Here is an 18,501-nt window from a genome sequence, read left to right as displayed (position 1 = left end):
GTAACATTTGAGAAGAAATACACAGAAGATATTTTCATCTAAAGGGTAGTTTTTAGGCCAGTGAACTGCTAAAGGGAACCATTCTGAAGAAAGGAGGTTTGGGAAACTGCGGCGAGCCAAACACACCTTTCTTTCCTAAGATGCGAACCGGCTACATTTCTGCCTTTTTTATCCTGGCCCGATGCTATACAGAGAACCACATCATCACAATTATCCAAAATGGCAGTAATTACCCCCTCCCCCCGCTCTCCGGAGGAGACATCCAGGGGAGAATGGAGAACCTCGGGCCAAGAAATAATTAACTTGATAATGGCCTGCCTTTCGTAAGTCAGCCTTCTCGTTTTGTCTCTTTCAACATTTCCACCAATTACAAAGATATATTGTTCCAAGGCTTTTTCGTAACAGCACACTAATAGCTCACCCTACCATTTGTTTGCACACCGTGTATCGTTAATCTTCACGTGGAACATCTTAAAATCTTCGAGTATGAAATTACCTTCTCAGTGATGCAACCTGCCGCATGCTCCCGTTTTGCTTAACATTGCATCTCACCCTCGAGCAGAACCTTCATTTAGAGGTGATGGATTGGAGAATTTAAGAATGCATTTAGTCGTTTTTCATTTCCTAATCATCCACCATAACTGTAAAACCTCTTGGCAAGCACGAACTGCTAGTTGTATATATCTGCACGATTAATCATATTTTAATCGATTACTGAATCAAAATTGTATTAACAGCAAGCACCAAACATTATGCTAAGAAATTGTTCAGTGTAACGAAAAGGCAGAAGTGAAATAAAAAAGTTTCAATCTGACAGAATAATCGTGATTATTAATCGTGATTAAATAATCACATTTACACGTAATTGTGCAGCCCTAGATTATTGCGCTCAAAATGATGCTGCTTTTACGTTTGCACAGTCAATCAAAATTGCTCAGATTATCCAATCCACTTGCTTACATTTCCTTTTTGAGGATGAATGATTTATCATCACCGGGTTAGCAGCATCACCACAAAACCTCAGTCAATCAATGCATCCTCTCAGCCGAGTACTGCACCGTGTCGTACAAACATTACAAATACAGCCTACTTGTTTCGTTTGACACAAAGGTGCGAACATCCTAGGCAAAAATTCCCACAGCCAGCACGCCATAGGTTTGCATTCTCAGATATCCCAAAGCCCAAGCCACTTGTCTCCGGGTCTTAAAAATCGAGGTGGATTTACGCGCGTGAGTGGAGCTCGATGGATCTCTGAGCTCAGTGAAGGGGAACAAATGCACAGAGCTGCTTTTGCCCTCATCCCTGTGTGTAATAACATGCGACAAGACATTCCACCATCGACTGTTATGCTGGAAACTGCACATGACCCTAATCATAGGCTTCATGATTTCCCTAAAGATCTTGCCACGCCCTGGAACCGATGCGTACGTCTGAAAAGGTTACAGCGGGTGCACGATCGAGCCGAGTGACATAATGAAAGCGAAGCACAGTGCAAAATATGGTCCCATGCAATGTAATGAACCTTAATGCTTTAAATTGAATGGTAGCATGTTTTGCATTTCATTATTAGTTGCAACCAGACAGCCCGAGGTAATTTAGGGCTTTTGAGAAATCATTCATCTTCTGGACATAATTGTATGACATACTACATTATTTATACTATAGATGAAACCATACTGCTTCATTTCCAGCTATACATCAAAGTTAAATCGTACAACATCCATGGACAGAAAAATACAGTGCTTGACTATAAATAGGATCTTTATTTAAAAAAGGTATTCCATTGAATCGTGTTTCATGGTATTCTGTTTTTCAGATATCATGAAGTACATCTGTGACGGCTGTTTTAGTAGTTTTATTTGGATTAGGATGATGATGATGATTGTGGGTGGGATTGATTCCTACTTTGGAGGGCAATCAGTGCATATGAGTACCATGCTCATCTCCTCCTGTTATATACTTTCAAACAATGAAATTGCTCATAATGGCAGAATTTTCCATATGAACTCTTGATGTACCAGGAGTCGAAAAGAACAAACCTTATTTTAGGAGTCCACACACAAAACAAGAGCAGAACAAAGATATATAGCTGTATTTTTATAGATTAATGAAAATGCCATTACAACCTTCATTGAATGAGACCTATTGTCTCCTTCTCCTTTAATACTTTTTCCCTCTCATTTTTTCTCTCACCTGGTCTTGAAGACTTCATGTCGCATACTCGGCTGAAGTAATTTGCTATTGACTGGCGACAGGTGCAGCTGCGAACGTCGCCATCGTTAATAAGCCATTTCATCACGGTTAGCTTGCCGTGATTATGCCTTGTTGTTGCCACAATACCAAGGGAGGCCGTTTTACGATGCTGAAGATGTCAGAGGAAACAGATCCATTAATAACACTTAGCCTACTGTCCTTTACGAGTCATTTGGTTCTGGAATTGCAAATGTATGTGTCCTCTTCTGTTTCTACTTTCCATCAGATCACACAGATAAATGAGCATGTCAAGACTGATTATCACAATGGCATGTACTGACTAAAACATGTTTGTTTAAAAATGTGTTCAATTGCTACCTTACATTTTTAAAGGGACTCAAAAATAAAAATGTCTTTCATCATTTACTTGATTAATTGTTCCAAATCTGTTTACAATTCTTTGGCACCATTGATCATAGTAGGAAAAATTACAATTGTAGTCAAAAGTGGCCCAGAACGGTTTACTTTCCTACATTCTCCTACAGCCATTTATATATATATGTTATTCAATCCAAGAACTGTATGGTTACAAGCATTCTCCCAAATATCTTTCTCTGTGTTCATCAGAACTAAGAAATTTACACAGATTTTAAACAACTTGAGGGTGAGTAAATTATGACAAAAAATGTTCTGTTCCTTTAGGGTGCAAGTTTCAATTTGCAGTGATACTTTTATTGCACTTTTTTCAGACGAATTGATGATGTGTTGACAAAGTAGGTACATTTTTATTATTTAATTTATTTAATAATCCAATGATATGTGTCTTGTTTCATTTAATAATCCAGTGAGGTTACACTTAATTTGATTAATTCAGTGCAGCTCTTGCAATGATTTTTACTTAGTTGTGGACCATCCAAGTACCTCTAAGATACTCATTTCAACATGCAGCGAAAGAAGCTTTGAAACTCACAGAACTGTGTAAAACTGACTGTTAAATGTTAAATAGATGCACACAAAAATGTTATAGTGAAAACATTTTTTATAGTTCAGGTTTGTTTGTAGTTATCTTAATGAGCTGCGGAAAATGTGCCTAATATGTAAAATTTGCCAGTGCTCCTAATTTCGGCCGTTGCCATAAATAACCAGTTTTTTAACACTGCGTTTTTCATGGGGGAAACGGTTCCTGATCCTTTTCAGAAGGAAATATTAAATAAATTCCCCTTTGAATCTACACTGCACATTCAATGAAATAAAACTGAAAAAGCATCGTAAATATGCTTTACGTGGCGTACAAAAATTGACTCATTTTAAAATATTCTAAAATCTTATACAACGACACTGAATTCACCTGAATGCACGAGCAAAATGTGACTGAGTTTATAAGCTAGAAATAGCATCTTAAGACAGTGTCCTCCTGGAGTTTGATGTCTGGCTTTATACATCTTCCTCCTGATCTGCCGGAGATTTAGAGTCAGCACACTGGAGAGGGAGTGTCAACAGCAGTAAGCCCTGTGGTCACTGTGCTGGGCCATTCTGCGATGCTAAAGGCTCTACTGACAGGACTTTAAAAGTGGTTTGGGGCTCATTCCAGTGAACACACATTTAGCTTCTGACATGATCTCGTTGAGCAGACTGACCAACTAAATGCTGAATTAATAACTCGACCCAGATATTTCAAGGAATTGTCCATGGAATCTGCGTAATGGCATGTTGATTATCTTAGCAAATACTTTACTGTTCTTAAAAAAATTTACACAGTTCACAACAATTAATTGTATTCTTTGTCACTTTTCACATGAATACTTATTCGGATACACACTTTCAATTCAATTCAATTTTTTTTATATAGCGCCTTTCACAATTTGCATTGTTCCAAAGCAGCTTTACAGGGGAAAAACGAAAAACCCAAGAAAGGGTAAAACACACTACATGGTGTGTTATATAATAAATCCAATTATTCTAGTAAATAATATCTAATGTCAGCATCTCCTGGTGGTTTATTTAGCATATATGCTTTAAGTGAATGCTTGGCTGAAAAGATGCGTCTATAATCTAGATTTAAATTGGGCGAGTGTGTCTGATCCTCGAATAATATCAGGAAGGCTATTCCAGTGTTTAGGTGCTACGTATGAGAAAGCTCGACCCCCTCTGGTGGATTTAGATATTCTAGGTATTATCAAAAGTCCTGCATTTTGAGATCTTATAGAGCGTGATGGGTTGTAGTGTGATAGAAGCTCCGTTAGGTAGGTAGGGGCTAAACCCTTTAAGGCTTTATAAGTGATTGAAATAACTTTAAAGTCAATACGATACTTAATGGGTAGCCAGTGAAGGGTTGATAAAATTGGGGTTATGTGATCGTATTTTCTGGACCTGGTTAGAACCCTAGAACTATAAAACAAAGGTTTTCATTGTAACAACCAATTTCAAAGCAGTCAATTCTGCTCAAAGTTATGGGTTTTACTACATAATGATAGAAATTAAATAAAGTTTACCATATTTAAAAAGTTGCAATTAAACTATACATGCATGCAGTATATTGCATAGATACAGCATGCAGTCCACATTTTTAAGGTATTTATTGGTCAAAATTATTTGGCAAAACGCAAGCCCCTGCTTTTATTCTAATATTGAAAAACCCATTAAGAGAAAAAGCTCCCTGGACTCAAAGCATACACCGACTATTGTTTATATTATTGATATTTGTTCATTTTCTCTTGTGATATTTTCTAGTCATTCTCTTGGGCTATGTTTTTAGAAACTTCTGTCTGTACTTTTTTATCAAGCCTCTTCTTAATTTTTTACTCAAGGCCGGGCTTCAGTTTATACTTCAAACCAAGCAAAACAACATGCATAGAAAACTTAACTTAAAATGCATCTTTATTAAAATATCCAAACAAGGAGCAAAGATGTCAATTGTCCAAACTTGGGCCACTTTGACCACTACTGTATGTGCATATCTATATGTACACCTATGCATGCATTTCTATCTGTTTTTATAAATCGGTTAGTTTTGTTCTTTGATGGAAGAATGTTTCTTTTTCATTGTAATCCACAATTCTTTATACCATATAATAACTTGTATTGGACCCTTAAAAAGAGTGAGGATATTTTATTGTACATACACTATTTTATAATGAAATCAGTCCATTTAAGTAATTTGCAGTGATATGGTGGCGTTATCATGTCTCTCATTCATGCACCAGCTCTATATTCAGAATAAAGGCCTCAGCGTCACCGCTGAATGCTGATTAATAGCCTCATGATTGTAACAGCAGCCAATCCGGGCTATATCTATCAATGCCGCCTTGCCTGCTCCTTCATTTAGCGTTCAAAGTAAGGAGCGAGTTCCCATGACAACATGGTCAAAGCCGCAGATTGTGCAAACACACCGTATAAGGCGAAAGACCTGGTGTGTTTGACGTTTCGAAAGTTGCCTTTTCATTTTAGTGAAATATGGGGCATGCTGTGTTTTAGTCACATGACCACCCCAATTCCTTGCTCAGTTACCTGACGTTTCATGGCTTTCTGTTTGATCAGTGTTCTTAAATGATGTCAAAATGGAATGTTGATATGTTGTTGATCGCTGTGTTGTCGATTTTGTATACATGCTTTGGTTTTCACACTCACATATTCCTCAAACTGAACTTCCATCTTGATGGAGAACAGACGGTGTTCTGTTAAACAAAAAGAAAGGCCTATTTTGCACTTTTTGTGGGCACTGATGACCAGAATTAAGTGAATATGGAGGAAATATGCAAATGAGATATTTTAAAAGCCTGCTGTTTTATTCAGCATTACGGACGCCATCACTTCAATCGACTCACCCCGCAGTGCCTCATCCCATATTTTTGCATTTCCAACACCATAGTCTATTTTCAACCCTTCTATTTCTAACCCCCGAGCACACTGGCTAGTGAACACTACTCAGTGTGCTTCCTTAGGAATAGAGAAATCCCAACACAACCTCTCGGGAAATCATAATGTTCTTACGAGGTGGCAAATTTGCATGAATTTTTACAATCTTATTTGTACAATTAAGTACGATTTTCCTTTGCGTCAGTATTGTTAGATTTAGGTGCAGGGTAAGGGGAGGAAAGAATTCAGTATGGGGGCAATTGTCACTATTAACTAGTTGTTATTAGCATGCCTATTATTGGCATATTGGCTGTTTATTAGCACGTATAAAGCACATATTCTACATGACCATATTCTACATCCCTAATCCTACTCAATACCTAAACCTTACAATTACCTTGCTGACTAGTAATAAGCAACAAGTTAAAAGTTTATTGGGGAAAAAGTTGTTGTTAATGGTTTGTTAATAGGAAGAATTGCCCCCTATAGCGAAGTTTGACCGCCAATCCTTTTTCTCCAATGATCGTACAGTTTAGTACGATTCACATTGACAAAATTGATACAAATTGACCGGCTAGGATTTCACAGTGTCTCTCCACCGAAGACACTCTCTTTACATTTAACACCGGGTTGAACTGGATTTTAGTAGGTTAATGAGTAGACACAGTTATTTGTGCTTGAATGAATTTTCTGTGTAAAGTGTTTTAATCATATTAGGCAAAATGTGTAAGAGGTGGTTTCCCGTACAGGTTTTAGGATTAGTCCTAGACTGAAATAAATGTTAGAGTTGTTCAAAATTAAAACAGCTGCCACTGGCATATCTTAAAATACCCCAGTGCCCTTGTTTTGTCTCAAAATGCACATAAGTAATGTTTTTTTGAAAGGCATGATTGTAAAACATGCTTCAACCTAACCCCTGTCCGGGAAACCACCCCAAAATGTTACAAACAAACACTTGTTTTGACACAGACTATTTTAAACACCAAGACAAAAAGAAAAAGAAAGCAAAGCCAAACACCAAAATGAAATTCCTGACCAGATCACGGTGAGTAGTGTTAAGACATTTGTGACTACGACCGGGAATGAGTAGGGTCAACCTGACTGCCATTAATTGACCTTCGGAAGTGTTTACCAGGGACTGAAATATCATTACCAACATGAGAAAATCAAAGACAAAACAGTTAGTGGCTCATATGGCAATCAATAGCCCTGCTCCATCTTTGCTTTCCTTCAGCACATCTACAGCGCCAAGAGCGTTGCCATAGTGATGTGAAATGGGTGCAGAGTGCTGCAGCAGTACGACTCTCCAGAACATCACAGCGTGTTTTGCACATTGAGAAATTCGAGGTCCACATCCCCCCCATTTACACCGAATTATGATTTCCCATTTTTGCTTTGACTACATTCTGAGGGGAACATCATTACCTTTTTGGTTTGGCACATGTGGTGGTACATGATGAATCTCAACGAAGAAAGAACTCTCAAGGTTAAAACCTGCTTTTCAGCGGGATTGATTTGAAAGCCTGTACAAATAATGATGCCACTGTGATTGACAGTGCTGTTCTATTTGTAGAGTTTATTCTCAGACTAAATTTTCCTCTCTCTTCTCTCTGTTTCTCTCTCTCTTCAGTGTGACAATGCAAAGGGATTGCGGGCCTTCTTTGATGCAATCTGCTACGGTCCAAAACATTTGATGATCTTTGGAGGAGTTTGCCCGTCAGTGACATCAATAATTGCTGAATCGTTGGAGGGTTGGAATCTTGTACAGGTTTGTGTCAAGTTAACATTGCGATGTTTGTTCATATTACATTTGTTTGGAATGTCATGCTAAAGGTTTTACGTTAAATGAGAGAGTTTACGCACTAAGAAATGCCAAAAATGTGCACTAATGACTTCCTCTGTGACATAAATAAAAACTACTTTTAACTTTTAAATCAAAGATCGGCAAAGCTGGGCTAGAAATTCAATCTCAATGCTGATGAAAAAATGAGTAGACCTCTCTCTGAGGTTTTAAGATAGCTTGTACAGAAGCTTCTTTCTGAAGCAGACCCGAGGGGGTGTTTAATGTGTTAATACTGTGATTTTAACAGACAGTCAGCATGTGGTTATTTTGTGCTTATCTTCCTGTCTTCTTTGAAAATCTTTAGTGATGTCTTTAATCTTTGTTTGAGTGCATCATTGACAAAAAGTTGTAATACATTTGTAGCCATTGGCTCATTGGCATGAGGAAGTAACGGGGTATAATGTTTCCGATTAGGGGCATGTCAGAGTAGAAAGAAATGCCAATGGGGAAACCCCTCTGGGCACCTAGATTTTCACTGTTGTATTGGCAGATGTTCTGAACGGTCAGCCAGGAAATCATCTGATATTTCACTGGCTCTTTTCCAAATGTATTCCACAAAAGTAGCCTGAATGAGAGTATCAGGAATTCCTGTACTGTACATACTGTACAGTATTCTGTGAAAGTATTTAGGGAATGACTTTCTGTATAAATCATTTCTTCACATCTAAAATTATTTAAAAATTAATTCTGCTCAGCCCCATTATTTTCTATTATGTTTTGTCAAATGTTTTATCTGATGTCAGAAAATTGCAGGACTAACAACTCACATTTCAGCTTCAATGAAATGGCTTTCTTACAGCCAATACGTTTTTTCAAGAAGTCATTTGAATCAAAGTGGTATGATACGACCCCTTTAACGCACTTACGGCCCAAGTAATACAATAAAAAGTTATTTTAACATTCGATGACGGTAATGAATCAGAGACATTTCGGAGAATTCTTTAGCCATTAAACTCTTTAATGAATTTCTGGTGTTTGAAAGACTGGTCTGTTCTTCCTGAGGGGTTGAAGTGCTGGATAATCTTACAGAAGTCCTAATTTGTGGACTAATCTCCCATTAACCCCAGCTGAGTAGATCTCTAATTAGCCAAAGTGATTTGAAGTGAACACATACACACTATGGGATTAGCAGTGACACGCTTCAGAAGGGGTCTTATATGACAAAATAAAACACAAACAAAGGAAGCAAGTGGGACTAAAGCATTAACATTGGTGCAAATCACGGTGGTGTCCTAACCGTGCAGCATGTTCCAGGTGGAAGCGGTTTACAGCTGGACCTGGTTGCCACCTCATGAACGCACTACTGGAATGTCTTCAATGATGAAGAGACATCCAGTGCTGGATTTATGGCAGTGGTGATGAGGCGATAAGCACCAGGTGCACATCATTTAGCTTCTCCAGCCTTGTATCATTTCCGTGCCCCTCCTCTCGGCCACCATTACGAGCTTCAGAGGAGGGCCGGAGCACCGACAGCTGGAGGTTGCACCCACCTGCTTTACTATCTGATTTGTTTCCTAAGAAACAAAGGTGACGGAAACATATTACCATCAAAACTCCACATCAACACTGAGATGCTCTACCTCTATTTTTCAATTAGGGCATGTGTTTGATGAGAATGGGAGATGGCGTCGGGTTGATGGATTGTGTAATTATATTTAATGGAAGCTTCAGACGGTTGCGGGTGCCAAAACCGAGCAGCGTCAAGCGTAGCTCGATGGTTTTAGGGATGATACGATAGACGTTTCTTCAAACAGGCTGTAAAACCTCCAGAAGTGGGCCAACATGCAAACATTCCCAAAGTAAACGTATGACCTCAAGAGCCATTGAAATTCCTTAGGATGCGAGATCTGTTATTCCATACTGTGTAATTAAATAGTGCAGAGCTTCCTTTGTGTTTCCCGAATCATCACTTGGCATTCCGTGGTGTTGAATGGCTCCTCTGTTATGAAGTGGCATACATCAGTGTGGAGATATTAACATGATTCGAGTGCTTTGAATCAAATTGAATGTCACCCAGACTATGAGAAAGTGATTATTTTGAGCCGAGACATTCCTTTCTCCTTAAGCTCCTTGGTGAAATTGCGTCCTCACGCGATAGTCATCTTTCTTATCACAGGGAAAATGATAAACAGGGGATCTCTGCTTTGTATTATGCAACTAATAGGCAGGTCTTATTGTCGATCAGATGCTATTTACGAAGATGTTATAATGTAAAAGTACATCTTTGTTTCAATGAAGGTAATTACGCCCATTACATCTAAATACACGTCATTAGACGGGCTTAAGTCTATTACATATGCAATGCCAAGCTGCAATTGGACATTTACTGTAATATATCCCCTGACGTTAAGAAATAGACTCAACCTATCAAACGAAAGACAATAAATCACTTTAATATTATCTTCCTGACAGCATTTTCTTTATAATGCTTCTCAGATTCACCTAAAAATCAGACCCTGGCCATAGGTCTCCAAAAGCTATATTTCCAAAAATCTCAAGAATGTGAAAGACAGCTCCGATTTGTTAAAATACCAAGTTGTGTGTTTTAATTTAGAGAAACATTTTGAGAAACATCCGAGACAAATTGAATACCTAAATCAGACATACTTTAATTAAACTCTATTAAGTTCTTAAAGATCAACCTCTGAGCAATAAAGTTTTGCTCTGGGTAGAAGTTGTATTTGATAAGCGGTTGACAAGCTAAAGTAAAATAAGTTGCTTATACAATAGACAATTATATTAATAATATAAAACTTTTTGGCGTTACGAAGCAAATAACATCTGTTTAACTGTCAAAACTGCTGTACTCTTCAGTGTAGTTTGAATCGGGGCGGCCATTTTGTTGTTGGAGTCCATCTGTTTGTGAAGGAGACAGCATGGCTTTAGGAATCGTTTGTACAGTCAACAGTAGTGTGCTCAGAAATGCCTTTTTTAAGTTATGGCCTAGTGGTAAGCACATGTTCTCAGACAATTGAGCCACGGTGTTCAATTTGAATCTGGCTTGTGCCAGTTCAAGCAATTGCGCTGTAATTTTGAAGATAACATACATTTTAAAGATAAGAAGATAACATACACTTTATTTATGTTGTCTTTTTCACGTTTTTCACAGAAATATCCTTTTGGCATTTTAAAACCACTTTAAGGCATATCCGTTCCACGCTTTTTAAACTTAACTCTCATCCAAGCTAGTCTATTATGGACTCTTTTTCAGTTGCCCCAAGAAATCCATAAAAAAATATATATATAAAATAAAAATGTAATGAAAGAAATGAGAGAAAGATGGTTTCTAAATTTTTGTATTGTCTTTAAACCTAATTTGATACATTTAAACCCATGTCTTCTTTAAAAGTTATAAGGATCATCAGAAACATTTTTGTCAACCTGAACACCTTTATGTGAACTGAAAGGAATTTGTTCATGTTTTACATTTTTATGTAAAATCAAATTGGCTGTACAAGTATTTCTTTTACTGCATTAAATTAGATCAAGTCTAGTCATGACTTGCAATCACTTACAAATACGCTGAAATTGTTTAACTTTGTTAAATGAGTAAAAATAACTTAAGAACATATGTTGCCATGACTTTATCATTACATCATTTTGACAGTGTAAATAATTATACATTTGTACATGTGTTTGTCATTGGCACTTTCACATTCCTTGTTTTGCTGGACTGACAGATCATATGGCTTGATAATACTCTATGCCATCATAGTGAGCTTTAGAGTCTTCAAATTAGGCCAGGAGAGGTATAAATAGACTGTTTCTATGATTTAGAGATGTTTGCATGGGCGTTTCCTCCTGCGCTTGTATTATCCCTAGTATTATTGAGATCCAAGCAGTATATCTTCGAGTCTGTCAGCCTCTCATCTTCTCCCAGCCGGGCATGTGCCAGAACCAGACTGCTGTCGACGTACTTCAGCAGACGTTGTCTTCCTCTTTGACGTCAGCTACAGGAGTGAGAAGAACAGTCAACTCCCAAAGGCTGTTTACATGCGGCCGCTTCATAGACTATCAGAGAGAAGATTGCACAGTGAGTTAGTTAACATACGGCCTAAAACAAATTTTTGTTCATTTGTAAAGGGAGCCTGGGAATTTATAATTGACACATTTCTGAAACAGAATATTGAAACAGACAGGTTAGACAGAATGTGGCATTAGGCATTTTGTTTCAGAAAAACCAAGCATTTGCTCGGGAAAGGAAACACAGAGGCCTGTGGTGTTGTTGGATAACCTGAAAATGTACGTTGTTTCAACATAGAAACAATTTTGCAGCAACAACGTTAAACGTCTTTAGACCATGTCAGATTTGATTCTGCCTAATCCGGTGAAAGGAATTCAAATGGTGCACAAACACGCACTGCACACACCTCTCACATTTCACTGTGGGTGTTACCGTGATCAGTTTGTGGGTACCATCTGCCCTCAGATTTATGTAACAAGTGATCCGCAAGCGGTTCTCACACATACTGCTGGTGACTCATGTCCCATGATGCCCCAGAATGGTATCAGTAAGAGGTTCACACTCTCTCTACCCGCAGAGGTCTCGGCGAAAAGTGAGAGAGGAAGGAAGATGTGTTGTTCTGTTGTTTAGATTTTTTATGTGAATATGTGTTGGTGTTTAATTGTGGCTTTTGTGTACATAGAGGTTGTATGGGCCGTTCTATGCCACTGAATAATGGAGGATTTGGCTTGTAGTGAAAAAGGTCTTTGCCAACTCTTGGAAGTGGTCTGCTCCAAAAGTGGACCGACTTTGACGATCAATTAGCTGTTAGTAGTGAATTTTTCATTGTCTGCAAGTTATATGCCCATTATAGATAGTGTGAGCCAGAAAGGGTTTTTATAGCATCATAAAGCTTTCAGAGCGTAATGTGTTGGGTCCTGCTTCCCTGTTTTTGAGAAATAATGGCTTTCACATACTGTCGGTTATAATTGAAAGCAACTAACAACATCCCAAATGTCGATTTCTCCGTTGAACTAAAACTGAATGCAGGACGGTAAAACTGCTTCTGCTGGGTGTAACAAAAACCTTGGAAAAATGAGTTCGAAAAGCAAAATATCTCACAGAAACACAGTCACTGTTGGCTGACCAGAAGTCCACGATATCTCACAATATGTCGTTTTCTTTCTGTGAGATCACCGAATGTGGCCATGGTAGAATGACAACAGCGTTGTGTTGTCGTTCCTTAAATCGCAGAACTTGCAGCGAGATGAGAATCTCAGAGAATTTGATCAAATGCAGAAAGGATTACAGACAACAAACAAACAATTCATTCATGAATACACTTCTGCCTCCTGCATATCATCATGTCCGTCCACACTCGACTCTCTTGTCTCTTTGTTTCTTTTGCCTCAACAATATTCTATTCTTTTCCAGAAGTAAAGCTAGTTTTGCAGCAATTCCTCCAAGTGCCATTGTAAACTCCTAAATAAAACATGTGTTGCTGCTGTGCACTGCTCACTAACGCCAAACCCTTTCTTGTTCACTATCCATATTTCATGGGCTCCAAGTAAAAAAATCACAGGTTGGGCTTTGGCAGGGTTGCTGTCGGGCATTTGAAAAGCATGACCTAAATGACTCAGTCTGTTGGTGGGCCAAGCAAAAGCCCATTTAAAACGTTCCAGTGTTTCTAATTGACAAACATAGAAGTTATATCATGGCTTATGTTGAAAAATGAATGAAACCAAGATTTGGCTTGTAAGAAGGAAGTGACATCACACTATCAGCTAACGACAGTGGTATCAGGCTTACTGTAAATAGCAGACAATACACAGTAAATGAGATTTAAAGTTTTTTCTGGAAAGACATGAGTTGTGTTTATCGTTCAAAAAGATACACGTTTATTTGTTTTAAGTGGTTGTCAGGATGTTGCAGTTGCTACTGTAGGTCGGATGGTTGCAAAAGCATTGCTTGGTGGTTGAATGAGTGTTCTATGTGGTTTGCTTACAGGCCCAAGTCAAACAAGCCCACTCCATGTCTCTAATATTCTGGTCCATACTATAGATATGACAAACTACTGTATGGTCGTATTTGGTGTTATTGTTTTTCAAATCCCTTAGTAGTGATGGATGCCTTAACACACCACTGATATAAAGAGCATTAAATACAGAGCACTGCAGTGTAAAATTCACTGTAATCATTTAGTATGTTTTTTAAGTGATTTGTTTAATGAAGACACAGGAACTGTCCCTGTAAACCATTTTTTGTAGTTATACACATCATTACACAGATGTCCTCGTAAACCATGTATACAAGTACACACTTACGCACGCACGTACGGACATACACACACAGCATTACAGGAGGGGGGTTGTCTTCCACTTTTCACTATAAACTGAAATGTGGAGTTCTGCCTCCATTCTAGTGTAAAACATGATTTAATACCTGATGGATAAAATCAAGCTCCGCTTCTGCTTTCTTGGTACATTAACACTCTAGAAAACATAATATTAGATTATTTTCACAGTATGCATTCAACAGACAGTTTTATCTAAATTCATTTGCATTTAGAATATAGATTTGATCACTGGGATTGTTAGCGCAGTGTTTTACTACAGGAACACACATGCGTGAATCAGTAAATTCATACTGCAGTAGAATATAATGAAATGTCCATATGTGTGCTGCAGTGAGTGTACTCATCTATGAGAGCTGTTTGTCCAGTTTACACTCATTAGCCACATTAGCAGCCGCCCGCTGTGTTGCTCCGCACACTGTTCTCAGTACCACAGCATTGACCCTGAACGACTGCTGTAATGTCATGTGTATGATATGTTGTGATGAGGTCATAGCTGTCTGTATTGTGTTAAACACAATAAAGGGATGTACTGCATAAGGAACTTTTTCCTCTGTGACTCTTTATGTCTCTAGGTCTCTTTCAGAAGACCATTACAGTACATACAGATAAGACCTCCCTGATGGTTTTGAGAGTGTCCAATCAAATGGAATTGCATACGAAGTGACTGGTCTTCATAAGAACCTTTTCCGTTCTGCAACATTCTTTAGAAAAATAAGAGAGTAGTGTATGATTGATCGTATTTAGATTATGTACTATTCTTTGGTGCACATGGTTAAAGGATGCGCTCTCATATTTCTTTTAACCTTGTTCTGGCACTGTATTTTTTTCGCGTTGGCTTTGATATTTCTTATTTAGGTCACATTTTCTGCATCACTTTGAGGAGCTGGAGTATGAATTATTTACTGCTGGAAAAGGGCTTTCAACAAGAAAATACCACTGTGAATGGATCCTGTGATTTTTGCTTAGCAAATTGTACAATGTGTCATATTGATCCGTAGAAATGATCTAATTGTAATGCATTGAAATATAATGCCTTTTAAAGGTCCAGTGTTTAATTGTTTTGAGGATCTACAGTATTGACAGAAATGCAATATAATATACATAACTGTGTCTTCAGAGGTGTATAAAGACCTTAAGTGTTATGTTTTTATGCTCTTAGAATGAGCTATTTCTATCTGCATACACAACAGGTCCCTTGCATGGAATTCGTCATGTTGTTCAACAGTAGCCCTTAACTTTTTTCTCAGAGATGAGAAAACCGGACGACCTCTTTGTCCCATGTCACCCTCCGTAGTGCTTCGAAAGGGAGGGTTGGAGTGAGCCGTTGGTTGCAATTTGCAACCTCACCACTAGATGCCTTCTGAATCACGGAGAGTATATATTCAAATGACCGAATCGGTGATGAAACACAGACTGCACAAGGAGGAACATGAAAGAATGACATCCCACTGTGATTCAGAGTCGGCGAGAGGAAGAGAAAAGACGAAGACAGGGTTTGGTTTTCACAACAAGAATGGCAGATAAACCCCCTGAGTGGAGCTGCTGCCTCTGTTTTTACAGCATATTAGCAGTGTTCTGTTTTAAAGCGCTACATTAAGACCCCAGAGACGTCTGAGATACAGTTAATTCTACACTGCTGTGAAAATTAGGGGCTCAGTAAGCATTCTCTGAGCAGATTATCTCTTCTTTCTTAGTGTCACTTCTTGAAGAAAGAAATGAGAATTTTTTTGGTTTCAAATCAATCACTTGAGTTCTGTTATAAACATACGCTAGTGGTCCGTATCGCATTCTACATAGGAAGCTTCCTCACGACAGCATACTAACCAAAATGGAATGCAGCCTCATAAGGGATCCTGATGTCTACATAGTCAACACATTGCACAGACAACTCTCAGCATGGGACAACAGACTTCAAACTGATGTTCATCCTGCGATACAATTCCTCAGTAAAGTAATTACAAAAACTCAAACAGGATGTTCGGGACCAGTGTTGGACCAACATTGTTTACTGTACGTCTTCTAAAGTGGTCTGTATATCATTTCAAACAATGCCTTACAATATTGCCTCTATATATGGTGCCGGCGGCAACAACATAGACAAACCTAATGTGGCCCGAATTAAACTTCCTGTACACCTCCACGAAGAATCAATTTCTAGACGTGTAGTTAGCGTACAAATATCAACACTTACTAATGAGATCACGTTGCACCGTTGCCCTTGGAGACAATGTAATCCGATGTGCCTGCAATATCTTCAAATCATCCCATTATCACAAATGCTCACATTACAAGCTGATTTTCAGAGAACATCATCAATGCTAAAACCAGCTCAGCTTCTGACATCCTCCCATCGTGATATATTAGGAAAATATTTAGGGAAGCTTTTGTCCTTCAAAGTCCAATCTTGCGTCAGATGGCATCTCTTGCACTGTGCGGCTCTGGCATTCAGAGGTGAATGATGACACCAGTACCCGCTGTGTGAATGAGGCCAGACCATTCCAATGACCACAGGTCTCTATTTCCCAAGCAGACATGAGTCAACACATTGTCATATGCCTGAACCCATCTGGGGCCCTTTTCACAAACACGTCCACGACTGTAACAGGCTCAGACTCAAAGATCCAGTGACAGAGAAGCCCAGTGGCCATTAAAGGAAAAATATATATCTCTTTGCCTCAAAATCTCAGTTGCAAATTTGTTTCTGGCATTTGCAGAACTGTGCAAATTTAAAAGACAACAAACAAGAGAAAAGGTTCCGAGAGTTTGCATAACCGTGTGTGATGACTTGCTACAATTTCATCTGTTTCTAAAATTAGTGTGCCGACTATAGATGGATTCATCGGTCGTACGTGCCTGGCCCGAAGGTAACTTCCGGTGTGTGTTAGGTTACAACATAACCATTTATTTTATATATAATTTGATGAATGTACATTTCTGTTGATATTCTATTGTATATTTAAATTAAATTAAAACTACTCAACATTTTATCACCGGTACTTTTTTTTCAATTGAATACATGCGGTTGATAAAGTTGTGCTCAAAGGATTTATGCTTCAGAAGCTGTACATCTACTCTACTTTGTACCTGTTTTCCAAACATGATTTGTGAGTGAATAACACCTACAAATACTAACAAGATCATATTGAAAAGTCCTACAACATTTATTCGTTTGGATTTTATGGACATTGGAAGTTTATCTATATTCTGAATCTGTGGCAGAGCGATGATGATCATGAAATATGCGGAGCTCCTAATGACATCAGCCCACAAACTCAAGCAGACAAATTCCAGATAACTCCTTTCCTTCCATGATCATCCATTAGACTCATTGAGGGGAAAGGCCTCACGGGAAATGGGCAATGCAAATGCCATGATTGCCGTCAAAAAGACTCTTTAAACTCTCATGCAAAAAACATCATTGAGACTGAGAGGCAAACAAGCTTAGATTTAGCAGAGCAATGGACTTCAAAGTGCAGATCCATTACAATCCATTAAAAAAGTGCTCCTGCTAGATCGAAAGCGGGGATCAATAAAAGCCAGTTAAATGTCTGACATGGCTCACTAATATCTGTAACATAAACTCCCATTCACAGAGTGAGAGTGAAAAACCTAAATTATATTACATGAGGACACTGCACACCCTGAACAAACATCCACATTTACATCATCCATCTCTCTTGCACTTTAGAGCTGTGTGTGTCATGCTGGATTTTCGCAGGATAGTATGAGGGTGATTCCTGAATGATTCCTTCTTTTCCTTGAGGGAATCCGTGCATGAAATATTGTGATGAATATGGTTATTGCCAGACAAGATTTACATTTGTAATTTATTTTTGAATGCCCCTATTTTTGTTTTATTTCACTTCCATTCATTCACTTTTGTCTGGTTTGCTAAGCGGATTAATTTAGCTTCTCATATGGTTCAGGACATAAATAGTGTATGAAGTCTACAACATTTCTTTTTTCATATTCTGTGCCTGGGGGGGGGGGGTTAGGGTGGCTTTGCCCACCCTATCAGAAGCTTTGCCCACCCTGCTTCCACCCAGAGACACGTGAACCACTGTTGCTGTGAAAAAACGTTTCCATTGCAGTGAACAGACTTGGCACGACTCTCTCTCTCTCAGCGACTCTTTGCGTCCATCCTGCCCCCACACCACATACATGTAACAGCCAATCACAAAATGTATGTGATATAAAAATATTTGAATGCAAAAAATATTAAATATAAACGTATGAATGTAATAAAACAAAATAAAAGTGTTAATATAGTGTTAACAATATAAAGAAAGCTAAATTGTTATTGTACTGTAC

General features: G+C 38.4%; 1 protein-coding gene across 1 annotated transcript in view; it reads left to right on the top strand.

Moving 5' to 3' along the window:
* gabbr2 (gamma-aminobutyric acid (GABA) B receptor, 2) overlaps positions 1-18,501 on the top strand; it is a gene marked incomplete at its 5' end in the record, with an annotated part of 151,194 nt that overhangs the window by 31,439 nt on the left and 101,254 nt on the right. Inside the window, one exon of the mRNA XM_079485535.1 lies at positions 7,679-7,816. Coding sequence (XP_079341661.1) covers positions 7,679-7,816 — 138 coding nt within the window. The remainder of the gene's footprint in view (positions 1-7,678; positions 7,817-18,501) is intronic.

Source organism: Barbatula barbatula, assembly GCF_947034865.1.
Source record: "Barbatula barbatula genome assembly, chromosome: 21".
NCBI classification, from domain to species: domain Eukaryota; kingdom Metazoa; phylum Chordata; class Actinopteri; order Cypriniformes; family Nemacheilidae; genus Barbatula; species Barbatula barbatula.
This window is presented reverse-complemented; position numbering and strand designations above follow the sequence as displayed.